Source organism: Astatotilapia calliptera, chromosome 17, assembly GCF_964374335.1.
Source record: "Astatotilapia calliptera chromosome 17, fAstCal68.1, whole genome shotgun sequence".
In the NCBI taxonomy this organism is placed as follows: Eukaryota; Metazoa; Chordata; class Actinopteri; order Cichliformes; family Cichlidae; genus Astatotilapia; species Astatotilapia calliptera.
Genome location: NC_137438.1, coordinates 39856441 through 39879010, shown reverse-complemented (window position 1 = coordinate 39879010; position 22570 = coordinate 39856441). Strand labels below are relative to the sequence as shown.

General features: G+C 44.3%; 1 protein-coding gene across 2 annotated transcripts in view; it reads left to right on the top strand.

Moving 5' to 3' along the window:
• The window catches only part of nek7 (NIMA-related kinase 7), a 61730-nt gene extending 39160 nt beyond the window's left edge, over nucleotides 1–22570 (top strand). For both annotated transcript variants that reach the window (XM_026146424.2, XM_026146425.2), the window contains exons 6-10: nucleotides 5988–6096; nucleotides 7202–7309; nucleotides 12839–12933; nucleotides 20150–20263; nucleotides 22263–22570. In XM_026146424.2, coding sequence (XP_026002209.1) covers nucleotides 5988–6096; nucleotides 7202–7309; nucleotides 12839–12933; nucleotides 20150–20263; nucleotides 22263–22373 — 537 coding nt within the window. In that variant the 3' untranslated portion in view covers nucleotides 22374–22570. The remainder of the gene's footprint in view (nucleotides 1–5987; nucleotides 6097–7201; nucleotides 7310–12838; nucleotides 12934–20149; nucleotides 20264–22262) is intronic.

The following is a 22570-nucleotide window of genomic DNA, read 5'->3' as shown; positions in this document are numbered from 1 at the left end:
CAGAAGGAATGAAGCCAGGAAGTCTGTGGTCTCCTGTCGTTACAGGATTTGGACTTGCTGGACATTGAGTCAATGTGAATCATCCATTCCTTTCTGAAACTAAACACTAGCTAGCACTGGGCCTCCCACAGCCTCCTTTTATCTCAGCACCACATGTTGGTGTTTGCCACAGCTGTGAAATAGACATGGTTAAAAAAACAAGCGATGATTATTGGTCATAAAGGCCAAGTGAGTGCGGTTTGTAACAGGATACTGCATCAGACGTTTAGAAGAAGTTGTGTTTTAGTTATGTTTTAATGAGTTTTAATGTCATTAACATTAAAATCTGCGTACAGGGTCAAGAGGTTTTAGTTCTGAGTTCAGGAAACCAAAGAAAAATTCATTATCAAATTTCCAAGTCAATTCAAGTTGAATTTCAATTCATGAAAAAGTTCAAATTAGGGTTCAAAATTGTGGAGAAACCTGTGTTTTCTGAAACACTGGCTGAAGGTCACCTTCATTGTCTCTGCATCTCACGTTCGAGCCAACAGACTCTGGAAGGAAGCTAACGCCAAGCAGCGTTCACAGTGACTTTAAGTTGACATAGCAGGACATTGAACAGTGTGTTGTGGTTGACTAACCTGTCAGCCTGTAACGTACGAAGTGGTTTAACTTGCAGTCGAGAGAAAGAGCGTCAAAAAAAACAAGAAACGAGGTGAAGCCAGAAAAAGGCAAAAAGTTCACGGTGAACTGTTCCTCGACTGACCACAGGAGGCTCCTGAAGCAGGTTGCTGGTTACAACACAGAAATATGGCAGAAACACATTTTTATAGCCTCATACAAGGAAAAAAAACAGTCTGTGGATGCATCTTCCTCGCCACGTTTGGAGCCTCAGTTAATCACCAGGCTCTTTGTTCCATGTCTAAAAAGTCAACACAGCAGCACCAACAATCGAACACTGAGGCCTCAAAACAGGGACTTCACAAACTAGTGTCGTAGTTGCCACACATGGAATGAATCATTGGTTTTAATGTAAATGTAATGATAAAAAATATTCTATACACAAATGTTTTTGTTGTTGTTGTTGTTTACTACACCACTACGATTTTTATGCCATGTGACCCCTCCTGTCAGTCCTCCTGGATGGAGACAAATACCGGATGTATTTGTCTCCATCTGGGCTCAAACCAGGGTTTTGGTGTACAAACCAGTACACTATGGAAACACTCACTTTGTTAAGTGTTTACACGTCCGAGAACAAATGTCTGATTTATTTATTTATCTTTTTCATTTGCAGTTCAATTCAGTTTATTTGAGGTTTTATGCATTTTTGCATCAGTACCTGAACGACTGTACTCTTCACAAGCGCTGACCAATAAGCTAAATGCAGAGTGAAATTCAGATCAAATGTGTAATAGCCAGTGTTGGGTAAGTTACTTTAAAATAGTAACTTAGTTACATTACTAGTTACTTCCATCAAAAGTAACTCAGTTGCTTCAAGTTACTCGTTACTTTCAAAGTAACTAGCTAGTAGGGAAAGTAACTTTGGTTTTACTCAGAATTCTCTTGTTAATGTGTTGCTTCCATAACTTTGCCAGTCTTCTAGCTTGCTTACTTGCCACGGTGCACTGTGCCACCTACCAATAGAAAGGAAAAGATAATGTGCATATTTCCACGAGAGAAATCCCACGCCTGGACCGTCATTGACTGCCGCCATGATTCTAGCCTACGTCACAGCGTCATGTGCGCCTTTTACATCCAACACAAAAACTGCAGTCGTGGTGCTTCGATTGTACTCAGAACTCAGAAATTCTGCCTTCTGAATAGGAAGATGTAGGTAACACCAGACTGCAGATGAGCTGCATACAGGGCTGGACTGGGACAGAAAATCGTCCCGGGCATTTTGACTGACCAGCACGCCATTATAGGAAAACTCATAAAGCCTTTGAATGATAATAAACACTGTTGTGACAGTGATGTACACTGTTCTGATGGTATATATGCATCAATCTATCAATCGTTTGTTGTAAGATTCAGATAATTATTTTTTAAAAACGAGACATTTTAAATGAGAATAACAAAGTATTTCTTTGTGCCCCCCTCTCCCTGTTAATGCCCTACCTGCCCCCCTGGCCACACTTTGCTAGACCCGCCCCTGCACAGTTACCAACTGTCAGCTACTTAGAAAAGGATCCTGGGGTTATTTGTCTCTCAGAAACAGTTCATAACTTCAACTCATTCATGTCACCTAAAAGGTAAACCTGTTTCTCCATCACCTGTTCAGCTCTGATGATCCAGTAAGGACATCTCCTGGTTTCATCTTCATGTTTCCCTCTCACCACATATCCAAACCGACATCATGACCAGCAGCTTTACAGCTGTGGCTCCAGCAAACATCAGCTGATACTAGAAATTAATATTAAATCAATTCTAACAACAGCTGATCAAGCTTAAACGTGCTGCTGTTGTTTAGCGCGACATCCGCTGGTTTCCTCTTTCTGGCGCAAAGTGGGCGATAAATAAACAAGAGAGACGATCAGCTGATCATTGATCAGTTTCATGATTGAAGCAGAAACGGGAGAGGGAGGGGGAGAATGAGAGAAGAAGAGGCAGCTGTGCAGCGTAAACACAGAATAACTCCAGCTTTGTGCCTTTTCCATTGTAGCTGAATTACGGGACAAACTGTTCCTTTTCACCTCAATAAGAAACGCGTAATATTTCCTCTGAATACCAGACGGGACGGTTGGCAACTCTAATAACTTATGAACAAAATAAAGTTCAACATCAGTAACATCATAGCACCACCCAGCTGTATAGAAACTCCGTCATGCTAGCTAGCACGCAGTACAGAAAAAGTCAGAATAATGAAAATAAACTCCACCTAAACTTGGTTCATATCTGACCCAGAGAGACTGCAGGTCATAACTTCTTACCTGAAGTTCAGTTCACACTTGGACCGGCGGCCGCCTCGGGTCTCTCCTCCTGCCTCCCCTTTCTCTCATCCACCTGCTGGCCTCCACCACTTGCTAATGTTACTGAATCTGTGGAAGCTCCGCGATGCCACCACACGAAGTAACGAGTAACGAGCCTATCTAAATCCCAGTAACGACTAACGCGTTCCTGGTTTTGGCATAATAACTAGTTACCGTGCTCGTTACCACAATAATAACGTAGTTACTGTAACGCGTTACTTAATAACGCGTTAGTCCCAACACTGGTAATAGCATTAAGCACATACTGTGTTGCTTTGATCCTGTTAGCTTTCTCTGCGCAGGAACTGAACAGGATTGTTCAGAAGTAGCAGTGATTATATCCCAGGCTCACCCTCGTCTTTGAGCTCGACCAAACCTCCCGTTATTATAAAAACCTGCCAGTATAGCAAATTAGTGGTGTGCATGTAAAAAGCCTGGTCTTCTCCCATGCATAAATGATGCTGCAGCGTTGTATCAGCACAGCTCGACAAGCTGTTTGCAGTCATGCTCAGCAGCTCCACATCCGCATAGTTCAACACAGCAAATTAGGAGAGGCGAAGATTAGTGGTACAAGAGAGTGAACATGGCAGGCACAGCAGCACACACACAGATATATATCCGGTACACATACACTCGATACATATGGCGCACTGTGTAAGCAAACAATATACGAGCATGCCACCAAATGTTCAGAGATGCACTTTACAGAGACGTAACACGGCAGTCTGCAGAGGTGAGACAACCAACCGCGGAGCGTCACCTCTATCTTAGCTAAGCTGCCGAGGACGCTGGGAGCTGTGTCACATCCTTATGGCTGCTGACAACACACGCTCACGTGTGCACGCCTCTTCTCTGCACCATTTGTCTTCTGCACCGCTCTAAATGATATGTTTTTGCAGTGTAACAGTGGCAGTCCAGAGGTGCGTGCCAGGGCTCAGTCGCCCCCCCCCTGCGTGGCCATAATGTGAAGTAAACACATAAGTACAGTGTGCCATATGTAAAACAGACGCACCCCCCATGCATGAGTTTAACATTTTTTATTCTGTTTGATTTCTCGTCCTCCACGCTGCTCTCTCTCTCCCTCGCTTCTCTATTACTCTCTCTTTCTGACCATCTCAGAATTCAAATGAAATCAAATGGTCCTTGATTTGCATGCACTTACAGAATATTGCATGTGCAGTGTTTGCTGTTAAAGGCGTGGAGAAGAGCGCGCTGGTGGTGTCGGTGGGCGTCTATGTGCTCCCCCATTGACATCAAACGGTCCTCTGATATGGAAATGGGAGGGCAAAGGAAGAATGGCTCCTCACTGAGGCTTTGTTTGGATGTAGGCCAAGGTCTATCCCTCCCTCTCTCCTTCCATCCATCTCTATCCTTCCTTTCTTCCTAACCTTAATTTTCTGCATCTCTCACCCTCACCTGCATCGTTTCCTTTACTGGCTCCCATCGTTAGACTGTTTACACTCTCACATCTTTCATTTCCTCTTTTTTAAAATCTCTTTTTATATTCTGCAATAATTAACAGCCCGATCCTGTGACTTGCTTCTTCTTCACTGATGATCACATTCTTCTGTGTGGCAAAAACGCAGAAACGGTCGGGATGCACAGATTGCATAATGCAGCGATATCAAACATCAGACGTTTGGCTCGCTGAAATTGTTCATGTTGACTGATTTTAACATATCGACAAACAACATTGTTGTCACAGTGTCGGGGGCCTATTTTTAGTTGTAGCATGATTTCCACTTTATGTTTGCTAAATGTTTCAGATGAAATGTGATGAAGACGGGAACGACCTTAAAACTGCAGCTTGTTACTAAATAAAGAGCGCAGCCTTAAGCTAGGTGTAACTGTGTGAACAGAAAACGTTCGAGTAAATGTTTACAAACAGAAAATAAGGAAACAAAATATGTTTATTGATGATCATTTTAAGCATTGCTGTTGCTATTGGCCCTGAAGTTTAGAATTGTTTACAGTAACATTGTTTATAGTAACAATTTTAAAAGTAGCCACTTTTGTTACTATTTGTTCTCCCGGCATCATTAAATTTGGTCTGATTTGAAGCAGAGCAGCGACAGCCAGAGCCACGGGCCGATACAGTCAGTTTCCACTAGTATTACTCAATCATCATATACATCATACATGCACATTCCTGTTTCAATTACATATGTTATTAACCTTTGGTGGTGTGTGAGCAGTGCATCAGCGTTTCAGGCAGGTAACTTACTGGAGTGTTCCACTTTGAATTTTTCTAAATAATTTGTTCTAAATACTTAATTCTCGTGTGCATACAAGCCAGGCTTTTTTTTACACCCTGCAAATGGAGCCACCCCATAAAACTCTGATGTCAGCCATACTTTATGCATTTGGTTAGTCTGCACTGCTGTCTGAGGAGGAGCTCCTATCATCGGTTCTTATTTTCAGCCATCGTAGGTCAATAAGCTCTGTCATCACGAGGCCTTTTCTTGACAGGGACCAGTTTGATGAATGAGAACACTCGGCTCTCCGGAAATAAATAAATAAACCTTTTAAACTACTGGAGCCACCGTGCCACAGAAAGCTGCACCTAACAAAAGTGCTGCGTGCCAGATGGGAGCATTTTAGATGGTACCACAAATTTCTTCTGCCTGTCTCTGAGGATGCATGTGCTTTCTATTGTAGACCATAGAGAAAATGAGACGGAGCTCGGTTAAGCAAATGGACAGAGCTAGACGAGAGTCTGGGTCGCATTAGGAGCGGAGTCGCAGAGAACGGGAGCGATACTGTACAAAGACACACACTTGAAATTGTATTCTGTGCCACACGGGACTTTTTCCATTTATAATAAAAATGTTTTGTTCGTTCTTTCCTTCACTTGTATGTCATTTTTACTTTGATGTCCTGATTGTGTGTGTGTGTGTGTGTGTGTGTGTGTGTGTGTGTGTGTGTGTGTGTGTGTGTGTGTGTGTGTGTGTGTGTGTGTGTGTGTGTGTGTGTGTGTGTGTGTGTGTGTGTGTGTGTGTGTGTGTGTGTGTGTGTGTGTGTGTATTTACTTCACAGCACTTTAAGAAGCAGAGAAGGCTTATCCCAGAGAAAACAGTGTGGAAGTACTTTGTTCAGCTCTGCAGTGCGCTTGAACATATGCACTCTCGGAGAGTCATGCACAGAGGTATGCACACAACACACGCTCTTATTAACACAAACAATTAGAGGACTTTTTCATTCATTACAAGTCTTGGAAAATCCCTTAAATTTGTCGTTTATTTTAGTTTTTGGGATTCTGTGCTACCTTGAATATTTAAGATTACTTACAAATTTGTGTGCACTGATCTGCTCTCAGCACGGGAGTGACAAGAAATGGACTGGATTTAACTACGAGACCCAGTAGAGCTCGTATAAAATCTGATGTAATCCTGAGTGTATTATTACACAACATAAGGAAAAAGAACTTATGAGTAGTTTGGTGCACTGGCTGTCAGTAGGTTTCCCAGACGTGGACTAAGTCTAGTCCAAGACTAAAAGAAACATTCAGTGAAGACGTCCACTTAAAAACAGTTTATGGTCTATAACTGTTAGTAAGTTGGATCCACGTCTGGCAGCGCGAGCTGTTCAAGTATTTTTAGTAGCTCGCTAAACTGAAGTGAGAATGCTGAAAAATGTTGGAAAATGTTCAGTGTTTTTCTGTAAAGGTGCTTTTTAGTTCAAAGTCAATGTGCTTAAAGTGAATTTTCTTTAGTGTGAATGAGCGTGTTTCATAAGGCGGGGGCTTAAGTGTAGGTGTTAAACAATACATAGACCAGAGAACACAGTGTTTATGGGCACACGTGCTTTGAATAGGGCCCAGTCAAGTCGAGTCCTGGATTCACATGCATAGGCTACACACACACACACACACACACACACACACACACGCCCACACGCACACGCCCACACACACGCACAGCTACAGGTGATGTACTTCCGTTTGGACTGACTTTGATTAGGGCTCAGGGACACTAATGAACCCTGAGCTCTGAGCTTTAATGACCACTTAGCAGAGACGGCCTATTCAAAAGCCGCTTACAGTTATACGGGAGTAGTAAATTTCAAAGCCCGACGTGGGTCACATTACCAAGGTGTTTGAAACTATGTTAATGTCCAAATGATATTTTCAATGATGGACTTTATGCTTCCAGTTCAGTCATGTTTATTTGGTAGAGACTAAAAGTAAAACTTTCCTGAATTAATATGAAGAAATTATCGTTTGCAAGCTGTCACTTTTCCTTCACTTTCAGACATCAAGCCAGCCAACGTATTCATCACAGCTACTGGAGTAGTTAAGCTAGGAGACTTGGGACTGGGGCGATTCTTCAGCTCTAAAACAACTGCTGCTCACTCGCTGGGTAAGTTATAGCAGTCTGTACATATGTGGATACACCAACAACCCCCACTGCTCAGTAATCTCCCAGTGTTGGATGTGTTTCATTAGGCACGGGCAGCTCAGAGCCATGTGTCATGTAGTCATTCTGCCTGCGCCGTTCTGTGCCCGGCACCTCCGCTGGCCACTTAGCTGCTTCCTGTTACCTTGACCTTTAACCCTGACACAGATGAAAACTGAGGCTGGCGACACAGAGGTCCGATTGAGACTGCGCCGCTTTACAATCGCGGTTATTGTAGAGTTGATGGGTGTTTGTGTCACAGAGGAAATAAAACTGCGTTATTTTTGTTTCAGGAACTGTCATTGAAGCCGCCGCAGTAATTAGGTCTTTGTCCATTTGGTTAATTTTAAAATGTGACATATCATATAGCCACATGACTGCAGTCAGTGCAATAGTTTTTATTGTTAAGGAACAGCACGGTGTTGGGATGACCTGACGGCCAATAGTTTGGTTTTTAGCACAAAAAAGATTCTTTGCATTCAAGTTATTAGTTTTCTGCACTGTTTGGTGTTTTTAGTCCGTCTCCTCTTTGTGTGTAATAGACTTCATGAACAGATGCGTCACTATTTTAAATCTGGAACATGTCAACAGGAGAGAGGACAGCATTGTGCTGAGTGTGTTTAATAAAGTCTCTATTTTAGTATAGACACAGAGGCATGCTGGCAATCTTCCCCAAGTAAGAAAAAAATTCTCTTTTTTAGAATAATTATTGGTTAAAATTCATACAAAATTCCCATTTTTTTGTTGTGGTGTTTAAACGCAGCATCTTAGCAACAGCACATACAAATAAGCGACGGCTGCTTATTTCATGCAAATGATTTTAGATACTTTATTGAGTGTTTTAGAAATATAGCCCAGAAACTGCACGTGTGTTCTTTGTTGTGCTTGTCCGTCCTTTTTCTGCATGTTCTGTATTAAAATGGTCAAGTGATGTGTTGCACTGCTTTAGTGAAATAGTCGAATGCCCAGAAAAATATAATAAAACGTGTTACTGATCATTGATGGGACTCGGGAACACTGGTTATAACTTGGCCTTTCTGCGGTACATGAAGGTGCTATCCAGTATCCCCTGGGCAATTTCAGATACTTCATAGATTGGAAAAAGTAGGAAAAAAGAAGAATTCCTTGGACAAATATAAGTACTGCCGTTCACACCGTCTCACTTCCCTATGTCAGACTGTTATTACCACAAACAGCGTGCTATTCTCAGCCTCGTACAGCAGCGGCTCAGCCTTTGAGAAAGTGTGAATCACATGATCAAGTCAACAGAAGCCCTATCAGCTGCAGTGCCTGCAGAGCGGGGTGAAAGCGCCTGTGATTGCTCATTAAACGCTGAGTCCACAGCGCCCTCTTTAGGCCGACAGAGGACAAGCAGAGGGGTCAACTTGAATACCCCCATTAATCTGATGCTATCAACATATTTCTTTAGATTTAAGTATGCAAATAATATTTTTATAATGTTTTTTTGTTAATTCTATAATATTATTAATTAAAGTTCATACAAAGTGCAGTAAACAACAAAACTAAATTAAATCAAACCTTGGCATAAATATATTTAGTTCCATCTCTCCAGGGCTGTCTCATGGTCTTCCATGAATTTGAATAAGCTTGTGAAGGATACATGTGAGATGTTTGAATGATTAATTGCACACATGCAGATATTTATGTATGATCTCGTTCTATAGAGGCGTGTAGCGTCTATAGGTTAGTGAGACCTGCCCACATTAAGGACTAGGAGCGTGTCGTGCTGTCTCCTCTCTTTCTTTGCCACCTCTCTGGCTATAGCTTTTCTCCATCCCTCCCTCTGGTGCTTTGACTTTAGTCAAATAAGGATGAAGGTGTAGGTGAAGGAGAGAGATGGAGAAGGTGCGAGGATACTAGAATCTGAGAGTAGAAGGGAACCAATACTGAAAGAGTGAAGTGAGAAAGAGAGGAGAAAGCAAAATGTCACAAAAGGAAAAAAGCATAAGAAATGAAGAAAGGGTGACAAAGAAACAGAAAAAGAAGTGTAGATGTCCCAGGTGTTAGAGAAGAGTGTGACAGAGTGACAGAAGAAGAGGAGAAAAAGGAAAGAAAAGTTAGTAGGAGCAGAGTAAGAGCAGAATATGACAAAAGTGACAGGAAAAATGGAGGAGAAGAAGGAACGCGAGAAAGAAGGATGGAAAGAAAAACTGTGAGGAAGAGGTGTGTGTGTCTGTGTGTGTGCGCGCAATCGCGTGGGTATGTAATGAGCCCAGCCACACAGCTGAACAGTAGAGCAGGGCGGTGGAGCTGAGATGGAGGTCCAGGCATACAGCCTGTCAGCTCCTAGGCTTTCAAGTCAGCTGCAGACCCCCCCCCCCCCCCCACCCACCCACCCCCCCCACACACACACACACACACACACACACACACACACACACACACACACACACACACACACACACACACACACACACACACACACATTTTCTCTTTACACTCTTGCCCACGCTGAGAGAGACAGTCTTTTTGTCTCATGTATGGATGTGTCTGTGCACACAGATGCACATTCATACGGTCTGAATTTATGCACACGCTCATGCAGAGGTAGATAATCATGCAGAAATTTGCAATGTGCATGCACATTAATGTGCACAGTATCCAAACTTCCAGATATAATACCAACCAAAAAAATCAAATCAGTATTAAGAACACCGAGCTGCTGAGTTACTTAGATTTAAGGTGGATACTTGCATTTAAGCAAGAAAACGATTGAAAGAAAGAGCAGGACCGGGAAGAGGAAGTGAATAACTACTTATTACTGCCGATTGGCAGTAATATAATATACCTGTAATTAACACCTGTAATGAGAAAGGTGTTAACGATGAGTTCTGGGGGTGAACGAGGAAAAGGAAAAAACAGAAGGGGAGGATCGCATAGGTCGATGTTGGAAATGATTTTGGGATTTTACGCGTTAAAGCCTTGGTTATGTTGGTTAAAGTGGGCATAAACACAGAGGCATAATATAAATGCAAAGAAAACCATAAAGGGTTCACTGGTGTGGGGTTGGTTCAGAACGGCTGCTAATGAGAAACGCAGCGATAGCTTTGGAGCGGCACACAGATTAGAGGAGGGTTACCCTGGTAATGTAAATGCTTTACTTAGCATTAATATGACAGTGTTACAAGCTACAGTGAGTGCAGTCTAATCAATAGTTGTATCTAAAAGGGGACGAGCTTTGGTTACATTTGCAGCAGATTCACGAGTGCACGGGCTTTATTGTGGATGGCTTCTCACCTCCTATACAACACTTATCCTGTTAGGCAGAGAATACAGTGTTGTCATTGCTATTCACAATAATGGAAATCAATCCCAACATGACTTTCAATTTATTTGCATGAATAAGTAATGTGGCCTTAATTCAGCTTGCTGAAGGAGCCGAGCCGCCGCCGCTGCCTTTTTTATGCCACTATTAGCATAAGAGAAGCTCATTCTTTTTAATCAACTAATAATGAATGTTAAGGGAGCCTGTTCAGACCGCACCATGAGACCTCACACACACACACACAACCTGATGACCAATTAAAACAGCCATTCCCAGTATCATGTATTCTTCCACTGGCTCTCTGGCTTCTTCTCTGCCGATGCTGATTATTTTCGGACTGACAGGTAACACTTCATTATTCACAATCACACATTTAACAGAAAAACACGTTTTCTCAACCCAATTAGATCTGCATCGAAATTAAAGCCGTCATTTCAGTTCCCACAGACTTCAAATCTAATGCCCCCTCTGTAATAGTTTTATTAAATGCAGTTACAGGATTCGAGCTTCCTCAGACCTGTTAATGTGCAGAATAGCCCCGCACGCCAGCGTAAGAGAGCGCTAAGGCGGCAGTTACGTTTTCACGCAGGCTGACGTTTCTCCCGAGTTCTTTCCGCTCGAGAGCCGTTCCCGCCCTCCCAGCTTCCCTCAGCGTTTGTGTGTATTTTAAACTCAACAAGTCCATAAAAACTCTTACTCCCAGCTCTGCACGTTTCCCGTGACACGTTTTGTTTATGTGCTTGAGGCAAGACTGATCAGGTTTGGATCAAACAAACAAAGAAGAAACACCACCCCATTTAATTAATACTTTTTGTGTGTTTCGGAGCCATAAAAACACTCCTGCAATGATTTCAGTCAGTCTGTAACATCACATAATGTTTAAGATTTAATTCTATTGGTTACACCTCAGAATAAGAAAGTTAAATGAGGCGGGGCTTGGACTGAAGTTTAACATACTGAACCAGGTTATATGTTTTTGGTTTTTTTGGCTTCACTAAATCAAACAACTGCGAGAGAGGAGGATAACAAAAAGGTGCTTCTGCAGTCTTGTTTTAGGATCAGAGCAGCCTGTTGCAATAAATAAATGTTCCTTCTCTCATTGATGCTCCTTAACAAAAATCAAAGGGTTCATATCTCCAGCATCTAGAGCCCGTTTGACTTTGTTCTGATCTCAGAGGATTTTCTGAGTGATGACATTATTTTCTAAGAGGATTCATGACTCAGCAGGAAGCGTTTTTGTTTAACTAGTGATGTTATTCTGAAGCGCTGTCGTCACATTAGTTACAAGACTAAAGCTAAAATCACGCTTTGCAGAGGTGTGCCAAAATCTGGGCTTAGAGGAAACATCGATTACAGTGCGTGAATTGACTTATAAGTTAAAGTTAAAAACTGACCACTGAAGTAATAAAGCCTGATACAAAATAACCGCTTAGTGTCAGGTTAATAATCAGCGTGGAGCCTAAAATGCATTCAAGCTAATGTTGATTATTATTGAGCATATTTAGCTGTTTATCTTTAACTTTATTCACATGATCTGAGGTGTTTTCAGCAGGTTATGGTGCTGGTGAAATTCCCATCTTTTATATGTGACTAATAAAAAGCCTCTGCTGGTGTGCTTGGTAGACTTTTACATGGGAAATCACAATAAACAGAAAGCAGATGAAAAAAATCAAAGCTTGCATCAAACTCATCCTGCAGAGTCACGACTGTATGCCGAGCTGCGGCTCCTGGTTGTGTCCAGTTGGCTGACGGTCTGATTTCCTGGAGCGCTGCCATTCGCTGTGGCAGTTTGGGATTCTTGAGTTTCAAAACCAGAAACGGGCCGACCGCTCCCCGGGCGTATCCTCTGACTGCTGTTTCAGATCATTACGGAGCCCCAGTAATCAAAAGTGATTGATAAATGGTGTGTGTGTGTGTGTGTGTGTGTGTGTGTGTGTACACAGCTTTGTGTTGTCTTGAACTTGCATGCATGGTCCTGGTATGTGTGCTGATATGTGACCTCACATCCAAGCTTATTTCAAAATGACACAGACGACACACTTTGTTACAAAAACACGTTGAAGCTCCATCACCGTGTGAGCCGTGTGGGTGTCGTTGTTGATGTGGAGGAGAAACAGGTTTGCAAAATGTTAACGCTCATTTTGTTTTTGTCCTGTTTCCTGTTTCGTCCACTTCTCTCCCCCCTCCCTCCTTCCACCATGTTCCAGTGGGTACTCCTTACTACATGTCACCGGAGAGGATACATGAAAACGGCTACAACTTCAAATCTGACATCTGGTCGCTAGGATGCCTGCTCTATGAGGTAAACTGGGAACGCGTGCACACACTGTCACCTCGCACTCGACGGTAGGAGTGACACGAGAACACATGAGCTGACACGTGTAAACAACCCGTTCTCATCCATTGTCGTGCATGAAGATATGTACACACAAGCAGTAATGGGAAAAATACAAACACGCACGCTTCGTTAGTGATATTATCTTCTAGATGTTCTGTCGCTGTTGTTTTCCTCTCGTCTGATCGCGGCTCGTTCAGGCCTCGCAGTCTGTTCTGTAGACCTGCTAAACATTGAGAGTCTGCTGAGTGAAGGGAACTGACATGGCCATGTGTTTTAGATGAAGCTTTCCGGTGACACTGACTAGTTTGATTAGTCGGGAGCAAACCACCACAGGGCGCTGCTGTAGACCACACTGAGTGGAGACAAGCCCGGGAGGAGCACACACAGAGGGAACAAAGGGAAAGGAGTGAGGAGCAGAACGATGATAGACACGGATGATAGCAGTCAATCTGACATCGCAGCTCGCCGGCGTTCCCGCGCAGACACACACGGCCGGGCACAAAGTCAGAAACACACTGCGGGCTGAGGAAATGCCCACATTTTCCTCCCCTCGTCTCTCCCGATTCCCCTGAGCTGCTGATCATTTGGGCTGCATTTCAACGCACCAGTGACTACACCTTCTCTAAAGCGCCTCAGGCACAGAGGTGGAGAACGCGTAAGGAAGAAGTTTGAGCTCAGCTTGCAGGTCATGGTTGCTCAGAGACCACAGTCCTTCATGCTAATTAGCTCCCCACAATGCACTGCGGCAGCGCACGTCTGTGGTTGGTTGAAGGATGTGGATGCTGTAGGTCACACTCAGTGTTTGTGTGTGTTTGTGTGATTGCTTGCATGGAAGCCGCTCCGGTTACTGTTAAGAAAACAGCTGGGCTGCACTGGGTCTGGCACGCCTACAACAGTCCCAGCCTTTACTCTTTACACATCAGACTTTGGTGTTACATTAACATTTTCCAGCAGGCCGCTGTCTGTCCATTTGTTAAAACTTTCATCATGTGCTGCATCGATTGTTTTCCACTTTTAGCTGGCACACAGCACTTTGATCTTTCATGCATTTCACTGGCGTCACAGTCTAGACCAAATGCAGAGAAAGTACGATGGAGACCAGAGATGAGGAGAATCTGGGAGTGAGCTCGAGAGCAAAAGTGAAAAATGGATGAGACTGTTTCTCTTTGAGTAAGCCAGAAGGCAAGGAAGAAAGATGGAGGGTGAAAAAGTTTAGGAATCTATATATGAACAATATAGGAAGCTGGAGAAGGGTGGGGGAATAGGCAGGAGCCATAAGAGTGAATGAAAAGAGAGGAGATGGAAGGTTTGGGAGCAGAGGGGAAGAAGTGAAAGAGGAAAAAAGCGAGAGCGGGGAAGTAGATTGCTGGAGCGAGGAGAAGGATGGGGGGTGCTCATTCAGAGAGAAAGTACTGCAGGTACAAGAGCAAAGACAGAACTCCAGCCATCAGGTCAAGGTGAGCCATGCAAGGTGCCTGTGGAGATAAAGATTTTACAAGCTTATTGTTACCAGAGCAGCGCTCACCACGCCATGCATATTCTCTTTGAAGAGCAGCCTCTCGCCTTGCACTGTTCTTACTGAGAGGGCTCCGCGGTGCATTCGTTGTCTGGAAACTTGCCTCTCTCCAAAACTCTCTTCTCCATTCCTCTTTGCTCACATCTTCAGCTTTCTCCGAATGCCTTCCTTTTCCTCACTTAACCTTCAGGCATAAGGAATTCACACAGAAATCCACGCCTGATCCCTTCGGTGCTCATTGATTTCACTACAATAGGAGGATCGCACTGGTTTCTGAGCGCGTGCGTCCGCGAGCGCGCGTGCGTTTGTAACCCAGGGAGTTTGAGAGAGCCTGCGTTTTTCATCCTCGTGCCTGGGGGTTAAGTTCGGGTCCAGGGGGCCGCACGTCAATACCTGGTCATTGTATCTGCGTCCGTCTTCATCTCCCATTCTGTTTGATCCCCTTCTTGTTGTGTCCAACTTCATTACATCATCTGGCCCCGCGCCCTCCGCCCAAACCGCCGACACCGCCGTAAACGGGGACGCTCAGCTGGGTTGTCTCCCACGGCGACATGGTCACATGGTTGCAGGGCAGGCAATGAGACTGCTGTCTGCTAGCGCTCGTTACAGTCGAAACCACCTCATACTTGAATCAGTACCACACACACACACTCACACACACGCACTCGCACAAACTCACACACACACGCACTGTGGGTCGCCTGCTTGCATAGATCTCTTGCGGTTTCTGTTTTGGTCTTAAAGTTGGAGGAGGAGAATATGTCAAGAAGTTTTACTGGAATGCGTCTCCTTCCTGTATGAAGCGTAACCATCCGTACCTCTGACTGTGCCCACGCCCCCTCCCCTCTTGTTTTGCTGGAGCTTTTACGAGGCCCAAAAATGCCGGGTCCTCTGAGCAGCTGGCGTTTGCATGTGATGAGCTGTGGTTAACCCTCTGTGTGGCAGAAACAGAGATTTCTGGTTTTAAAGGCTTTTTTCTGTGTTGTTGAAGCTCCTCGTTTGCTCTCGGGCTGCGACTGAAGCATGAATAAAAGTGGCTCTACCTGCTTATCTGTCAAACTTTATTAACAAAATATTATTTGTAGATTTTAATTAGGCAGTCGATCACACACACACACAGACACACACACACAGTGTCTAAAGGCAGGCCTGACATTGTGATGTGAAACCAAACTAGTGCTGCAGGCGTGTAGGTGCATATGTGAGAAAGAGAGAGGATGAAAACACAAATATAGTTTTTATTTTGATACATTTATGGTTCGATGTGTATTTTTATTTATAACTGAGGGTTTGTGAGGAGCTCTTTAGTCTCAGGCCGTTAAGGCTCGAGGGATGGAGGTGGTTGGGAGGGGGGAGGCGGGAGTCTCACGCAGCTCCTTTAATTGGCGTACAGGGAGAGGAGCTGGAGAGCGAGCGTGTGAGATCAATGTTAATTACACTGGAAGGCCCTATGCAGACCTTTTAGGGAGGGATGCTACCTATATATGACCTGGCCTAATGCAGAGCAGAGTGGGAACGTTTGACGTGAGGCTGTTCTGATGGTCATTACTTTATGATAGACTTTGAAACAGCTGCTCGAGGGTTACGAGTTGGTTTAGAGTTAGGATATAAATCAGCTAAGGTGGTGGTTTGCATTGGGGTTTCCCTGTGAAGCCGTGATGTTACATTTCAGGACGAGGGGCTGGGAAGTGCATCGTGTCAGCGATGGTCCTCACAAATATAGAAGCACAAACCTACGTGCGCGTGTGTTCTGCCACCAGCAGCTCACAGCCCTCAGACAGACAGCAGGCATGCGTGTGCATTGTATGTCTCTCGAATATCAATGAAGCATACACACATACACACACAATCGCGCACACACACCGGGGGCTCAGGGGTCAGAGAGTGAGTCAATCATCTAAACCGTTGCGACGACACAGTCTGAAAAAAGGAGTGAGTGTGTGTTTGTTTGTGTGTGTGTGGGTATGCATCTTTATGGTGTGTGTGTGTGTGTGTGAGCAGGGGGCCGGCAGCTGTCAGGGGCTAGGAGCAGCAGGCACTAATGAAGCAGATGAATAGTGCAAAAACTCCCAAATACAAACAGGACAGTTGACATTTTTCATCTGTCAAAAGCAGAAGATGCATGAAAATACGACGGGGTCTTGTTTAACCCTTCACACGCTGCTGTGTGGAGTGCAGCTCTTCTTTTTTCTCCCTTTCTCTCCCTCCGTCTCACTCGCTAATTGGGAAATCTGGATTTTTGGAAACCGCTAATTCTTACATGGATACCTCAAAATATGAAACCTGAACATGGACAGAAATGTGTATTTTTACATGTAGAAATGAATCGAGTAATGATGATGATCTTTGTCAAAAAAAAGTCTTTTTCTGTTTTTGTCTTGTTGTTGTTTTTTAACATGGGAGTGAGCAGAGTGCCTAACACTGCGAGCTTTGGCATTTTCAGGTATCGACTGTGGTTATTCAAAAGTGATTGGATTCTGAAATGAAAGGGCAAGATGTCCACTGACCTCGGTGGCAAATGACTCATAGGTTCAGCAGCCTTGTTGGGCAGATGATTTATTTACAAGCTGCAATGAATGACTAATTAGATGGTCATTTAATTGCAGGTAGTGAGCTGTTGTCTATGGAAATGCATGTTAAATAAGGGTCCATAGCTATAGCACACTGAGTAATTAACATGTTGGAATAATAATACCTTAACTTGTTGCCGCCTGTGTTAATGGCTTTTTAAATGTAGTACTGTGTGTGTGTGTGTGTGTGTGTGTGTGTGTGTGTGTGTGTGTGTGTGTGTTTTAAATGTGGAGCACCATCTATGTGGGAAGGTGCTTTTGTGCAAACGTTCACCAGTATTACTTGTTTTTGTTGAGTCCACGCGTGTGCTAATCAGCTGTGTAACATTTAGCATCCTTCAGTCGTCCTGTGAGTGTGCACACGGCTGCTTCTGCTCGCCTTGGTAACGACAGGATCAGGTTTTAAATTGTGACTTTGTTAATAACAGAAGTGCATCATTGATGACGTGCATGAATATTCAGCTGTCAGCTGCTGGTCTTGCAGTCGAGGCAGAGAGGTGTTCACAGACAACAGAGGGAGATTCTCTTTCACTGGATGTGTTTTGTGAGCATGAACAGCAGAGCAGGGCGACCAAAAATATTTATCACGATATAGATTTGAAAATTTGCGATAACGATATAACTGACGATATAATTGACACTAGACAAAATACTTTACAACTCCTCAACTTTATTAGTGCAAAAAAAACACATCAATGTATTTTCACTTACACAAGCAGCTGTTTTTTTTATCTGCATTAAAGTTATATAAACATTTAACAGTGCAAATGCAAATTCCTCGCTGACAGTTTAACCAAAAGGCATTTCCAGTGGAAACTGGCCGACATATCCTCAGCATAACCATGTATAATATCCACAAAACTTAAAGAGGTTATACACACACAGTACGGTAACATTATGTTGAAGCACAGTATCACTCCGCGAGGCTCCGCCTACAATAGCTGTAATGCTCCGACAATCCATCAAGCGGTGCGGCTTCGTAGCTCAGCAAAGTCGTACTGAAACATTTGACAGATTTTCGAGCGCCGTGCACATAAAATCATTTCGAGGTCAGTAAACACAACCAGAGTTCATACATAAGGCACACGGGATTATAAGGGGCTCTGTCGACTTTCAGACAAATCAAAGAATCAGAATCAGAATACTTTATTGATCCCTGGGGGAAATTATTTTTTGTTACAGTGCTCCATTTTAAACCAACGGATGATTTAAAGTGCGCCGTATTTTCCAAACAACACGGTAATAACGACGGCCCGCTAGCATGCGCTACCAAAAATAGTGCTTTGTTGTGTATCTGACGGACGAAAGCTAAACCAGTTCCACACCAGTGAAGCTGCAGCATTTTTACAAACCAGTTCAGGTTCATCTGTTTCATTCAACGATCCGCTTTCGCTCTTCTCATTCTCCGCCGCCGCCATGTGCGTATGTAAACAAAGGCGCACTGCGCATGCGCGTTTTACCCATAGTCTATCGCGATATTTCATTTTCTTATCGTTGCCCAACATTACACCGGTATTACCGTGAGCGGTATGATATAGCCCAGCCCTAATGAACAGCATTCATGTAATAATTAACACGATTGTAAACGCTGCTGCCGTCGTCTTGATTTCCCTCCGCGGGCTTGGACAGCCGAGATCTGGCTGATGGGAAACGTGTTTTCTTTGCTCTAAATTTGAAACGTTTCATTGAAGGCAGCCATGATTAAACCAGCTACTTTGTACTGGTGCATTAGAAACACCAGCACACTAGGCACGACTGTTTTCTTGTCTCTGCAGCGCTCGACTGTACGTGTTAGCTGATGAAGACAGAAAAATAGTCTGTGAGGAAGCTGAAATAATCCAATGAGTTTGTGTGTGACACTAGATGGCCTCTTTATTCTTTTACCTCAAACACTTCCTCCTTTCTCTTTGTCGGTCCGATTCACACAGACATATTTTCCTCTGCAGCTTCTCATTTTGCTGAAGGTGGTGTATTCTCACTAACCTGCTGTACTCTGTGTGGAAGCTTTGCATTTGGATTCTCGTATGGAGACTTTGTTCTCATCTGTTTTCACGCTACCAATTAGCAGATTGTCAAACACACACTGTACTTTCTCCGAGGGACACCTGAGCAACGCTTCAAATAGTAAGGTGTAATCTTCCCACTGATTGGCCCGCTCTTCTTTCCAGTTGCTTTTCTGAAGTTTGGAATAAGCTCACGTACCGGTCACTAGTTTTGTTACAGACACATGATCGGCAGCCTGCAGGTAGCAAACAAATCGAAGAGAGAAGTGTTTCTCACAAATAGACTGTACAGATCACGAGATCACCCAGGAGTGATTCGACTTTGATTGTACTCTTACTGCAACTCACAATTTCCTATTTAATGTGTTTTTGGTGCGTGAATAAAAAGGAAGCTCTGAGCACTTTCTCACACACAGCAGTGATAATGACCGAGCACTTACACGCTGCTTGTTTTTGAAAGCACTGAATCAGAAAAACAGTAAGCATTTGGCGGCTGCTTGTTATGCAAGTGTGCTGCAGGCTTCACCTTTCTACAAGAGGAAGTGAGTCAGTCACCGAGTCTGGGAAAGATGGCGTGCGTCTTTCATTATTCTTAGAAAGGCAGCGAGGATCCTTCACCTCCTTCCACTCACAAAGGTTTCCATGCGCTTTCCCTTCTTCCTGCTCGTTCCCATTTGCCCTGCCTCTGCTCTGCTCGCTTGCGTTTGTTTTCTAGAAAATATACGTACTCGTCTGGCAGCGCATCGTCAGCATCGCAGGAAAGTCCACCAGCCTGCAGCGAGAAGCTTCCAGTGGATTTGTTTTGTTTTGGTTCGGCTGAAGTTTAGACCGGGATGTGCTGATATGTACACAAAGCTCTACATATTGACTTGTTGTCTTCCTGCACCCAATCCCCATAATAATCAATAGGATGCACGTCAGTAGCAGAGCTGCAGACTCTACTGTTAGCACAGGGTGCAGAGCCGTCTGCCTGCCACCTGTTGAGAGCTTGATTGGGTGTTTTACTTCCCGTTTTAACTTCACTCACTGACTGCTCTTGTCTTTTTCCCACTTTCTGTCTCTCTCCACGTCTTCTTATGTCTGTGCTTCAGATGGCAGCCTTACAGAGTCCGTTCTATGGGGATAAGATGAACCTCTACTCACTTTGTAAGAAGATAGAACAGTGTGACTACCCCCCTCTTCCCTCAGATCACTATTCAGAGGAGGTAAGTACTCGTATCAGCTGCCTTTTACTTCTCAGGAACAGAATAAATATAGACTTGTTCAGTGTTTGTAAAGCAGCCGCCATAGTCTTTAATACAAATCCCTGTCTCTTTCTCTTGATGCCACTTTCCTTTTACTTATATCGAACACTTAAATTATATTTTTATGTCGGTGAAATCCACCCGTCTGCCTGAGCTGCAGCACAGGACTGTGATCAGAAGGCTGGATACGATTTTAGCCGCGCGTATCAAAAGCATCTGGCCACGCTCGACGGTGGGGTGAAACCAAATGTGCCAGAGTGTCACGTTTCCTTTAGTCAACGTTAAATCGTCTGCCGTAATTCTGCGAAGACTGATCCGTGCGCAGAAACGTAATGCAGCCGGGCTGCGGTTAAAGATCACCTTATTGCTGATTAGTGCTGACATGTGCATGAATCTGCGTGTTTTTCTGTTTGCGTGCCCTCTTTGTGTGGGTGGCGTTTCCCCCCGTCTGTTTCTTTTAAATGCGTGTAGTGAAATGCTCATAGGCTGAGTCACAGGCGCATGTGTAGGTATTGGAACCTTTTTCGGTTATTGGCACATTTATTAGATTTGCACTGTTTAAAAAAAGTTGCCTCATATCTGATTAAAGTCAAGAATGCCGTCGCGCTTTATCATGTTTGAGGCCTGGTGCTATTGAAACTACTGCAAACTGACATCACCCCACAGCTAACCTTGTGGTTTAGGTTTGAGTTTGCAGTTCAGATATGTTTAATAAACTGTATGAACCATCATGGTCAGGTATGACTTTAAAGCACGCCGATGTGGTTTTTACCTTTAGTGCCGCCGATCTGTAGCCAGTGTGTCTGCAGAGGCTCATTTTAAATGGCTGTTCGTGTCTCCAGTGAGCTCGTTTACCCTGCAGAGAGAGGCTTTTGTTTTACTCTGGTATTTACCTCATTAGCCTGATAAAGGCTAATTGTGAGGTGTTTTAAGCCTCTGTGGTTGCTCTGTGTGTGTGTGAGTGTTTTAGTTCTTGCAAGTGTATATTTGTTACATGAGCTCTTTCCACACACACGAGCGCCACGCTGAGCCTCTGCGTTGCCCCACATGTCACCCCCATCCAGGAGAAAGGAAGACAAAGCGCAGGAGAGAGGGAATGATGGAGCGAGAGACAGGGCGATGGAGAGATGGAGATGAGGGGGGTGCCTGCAGCGCCTGTCTGGATGTAAACAATGCTCCTGAAGGATCGGCAGCAAACTGTCAGCTGCTCATCTTTGTTGTGTCATTTAACCATCTCCATCTATGCTCCCCCCACCACACACACGCCTCCCTTCGCCAGCTCCGCCACCCCCCACACGCACATGAATATTTTACATATCTGCATCTCGGCGCCCTCCCCATCTCCATTCTGTGCGACTAATTCTCAGACTGTCTGAATTTGCATCTTTGCCTCACTTTCTCGCTCACACGCACGCTCGCGCGCCGATACACAAAACTCGCCCGAGCCCGCGCGCCGCGCAACAGCGGCCGGGAAGTCGGCAGACGGTTACCATAGCGACCTCATGTAGATGTTTTTTTTCCCCCCTTTCTTTCCTCGTCTTTTATTATCTTTTTTTTTTTTTTTTAATGATGGCGGTGGCTGTTCCGCCTGCGAGCCTGTCTATCTGCTCCAATCAGCCACCGCGCGCCGCTTCAAGTGGAAGCGCTGTCTCCGGATGGCAGCGGAGTGGCAGCTGTGTGCGTGTGCACGCGCGTGTGCGTGCATATGGGGGGTGTGCTCAGGTAACAGTGGATTCAGCAGACCAATAAATGATTAGCGCGCTACCCCAGCCACGCGCCTCCGTCTCAGTCGGCTTACCTGTTGCTCTGTTGTTGTTGCTATGACGGGAGAGGTCACCTAGAGGGCGCTGTTAGCAACTGTTAGATTTGTCTAGAGCTGCTCTTCTAAATTCCTGTGTGATCTTGTTTCACTGCATCTCTGACAATGTTTCTCTTCTTTTTGTCCCGTCCGCGCCACCAGCTGAGGAAATTGGTAGATATGTGCATCAACCCGGACCCGGAGAAGAGGCCGGACATCACCTACGTGTATGACATTGCCAAACACATGCAGAGCATGACGCAGGGCAGCTAAGCCCAGAGTTACGCACACTATGCCTTGCAGAACTCCTGTCCACGACCTTCTTGCTTTTCAAGCTGGACTCGTCCGTCTTCATTAATAGAAAACTTGCTCCAGTTTCTTGTCATCAATAGTAACACGTTTTTTAATTTTCAGAGTGCTCGTTCAGTCTGTAACCTTTTCTCCCCTCGAGTAAAGAATATATTATATTA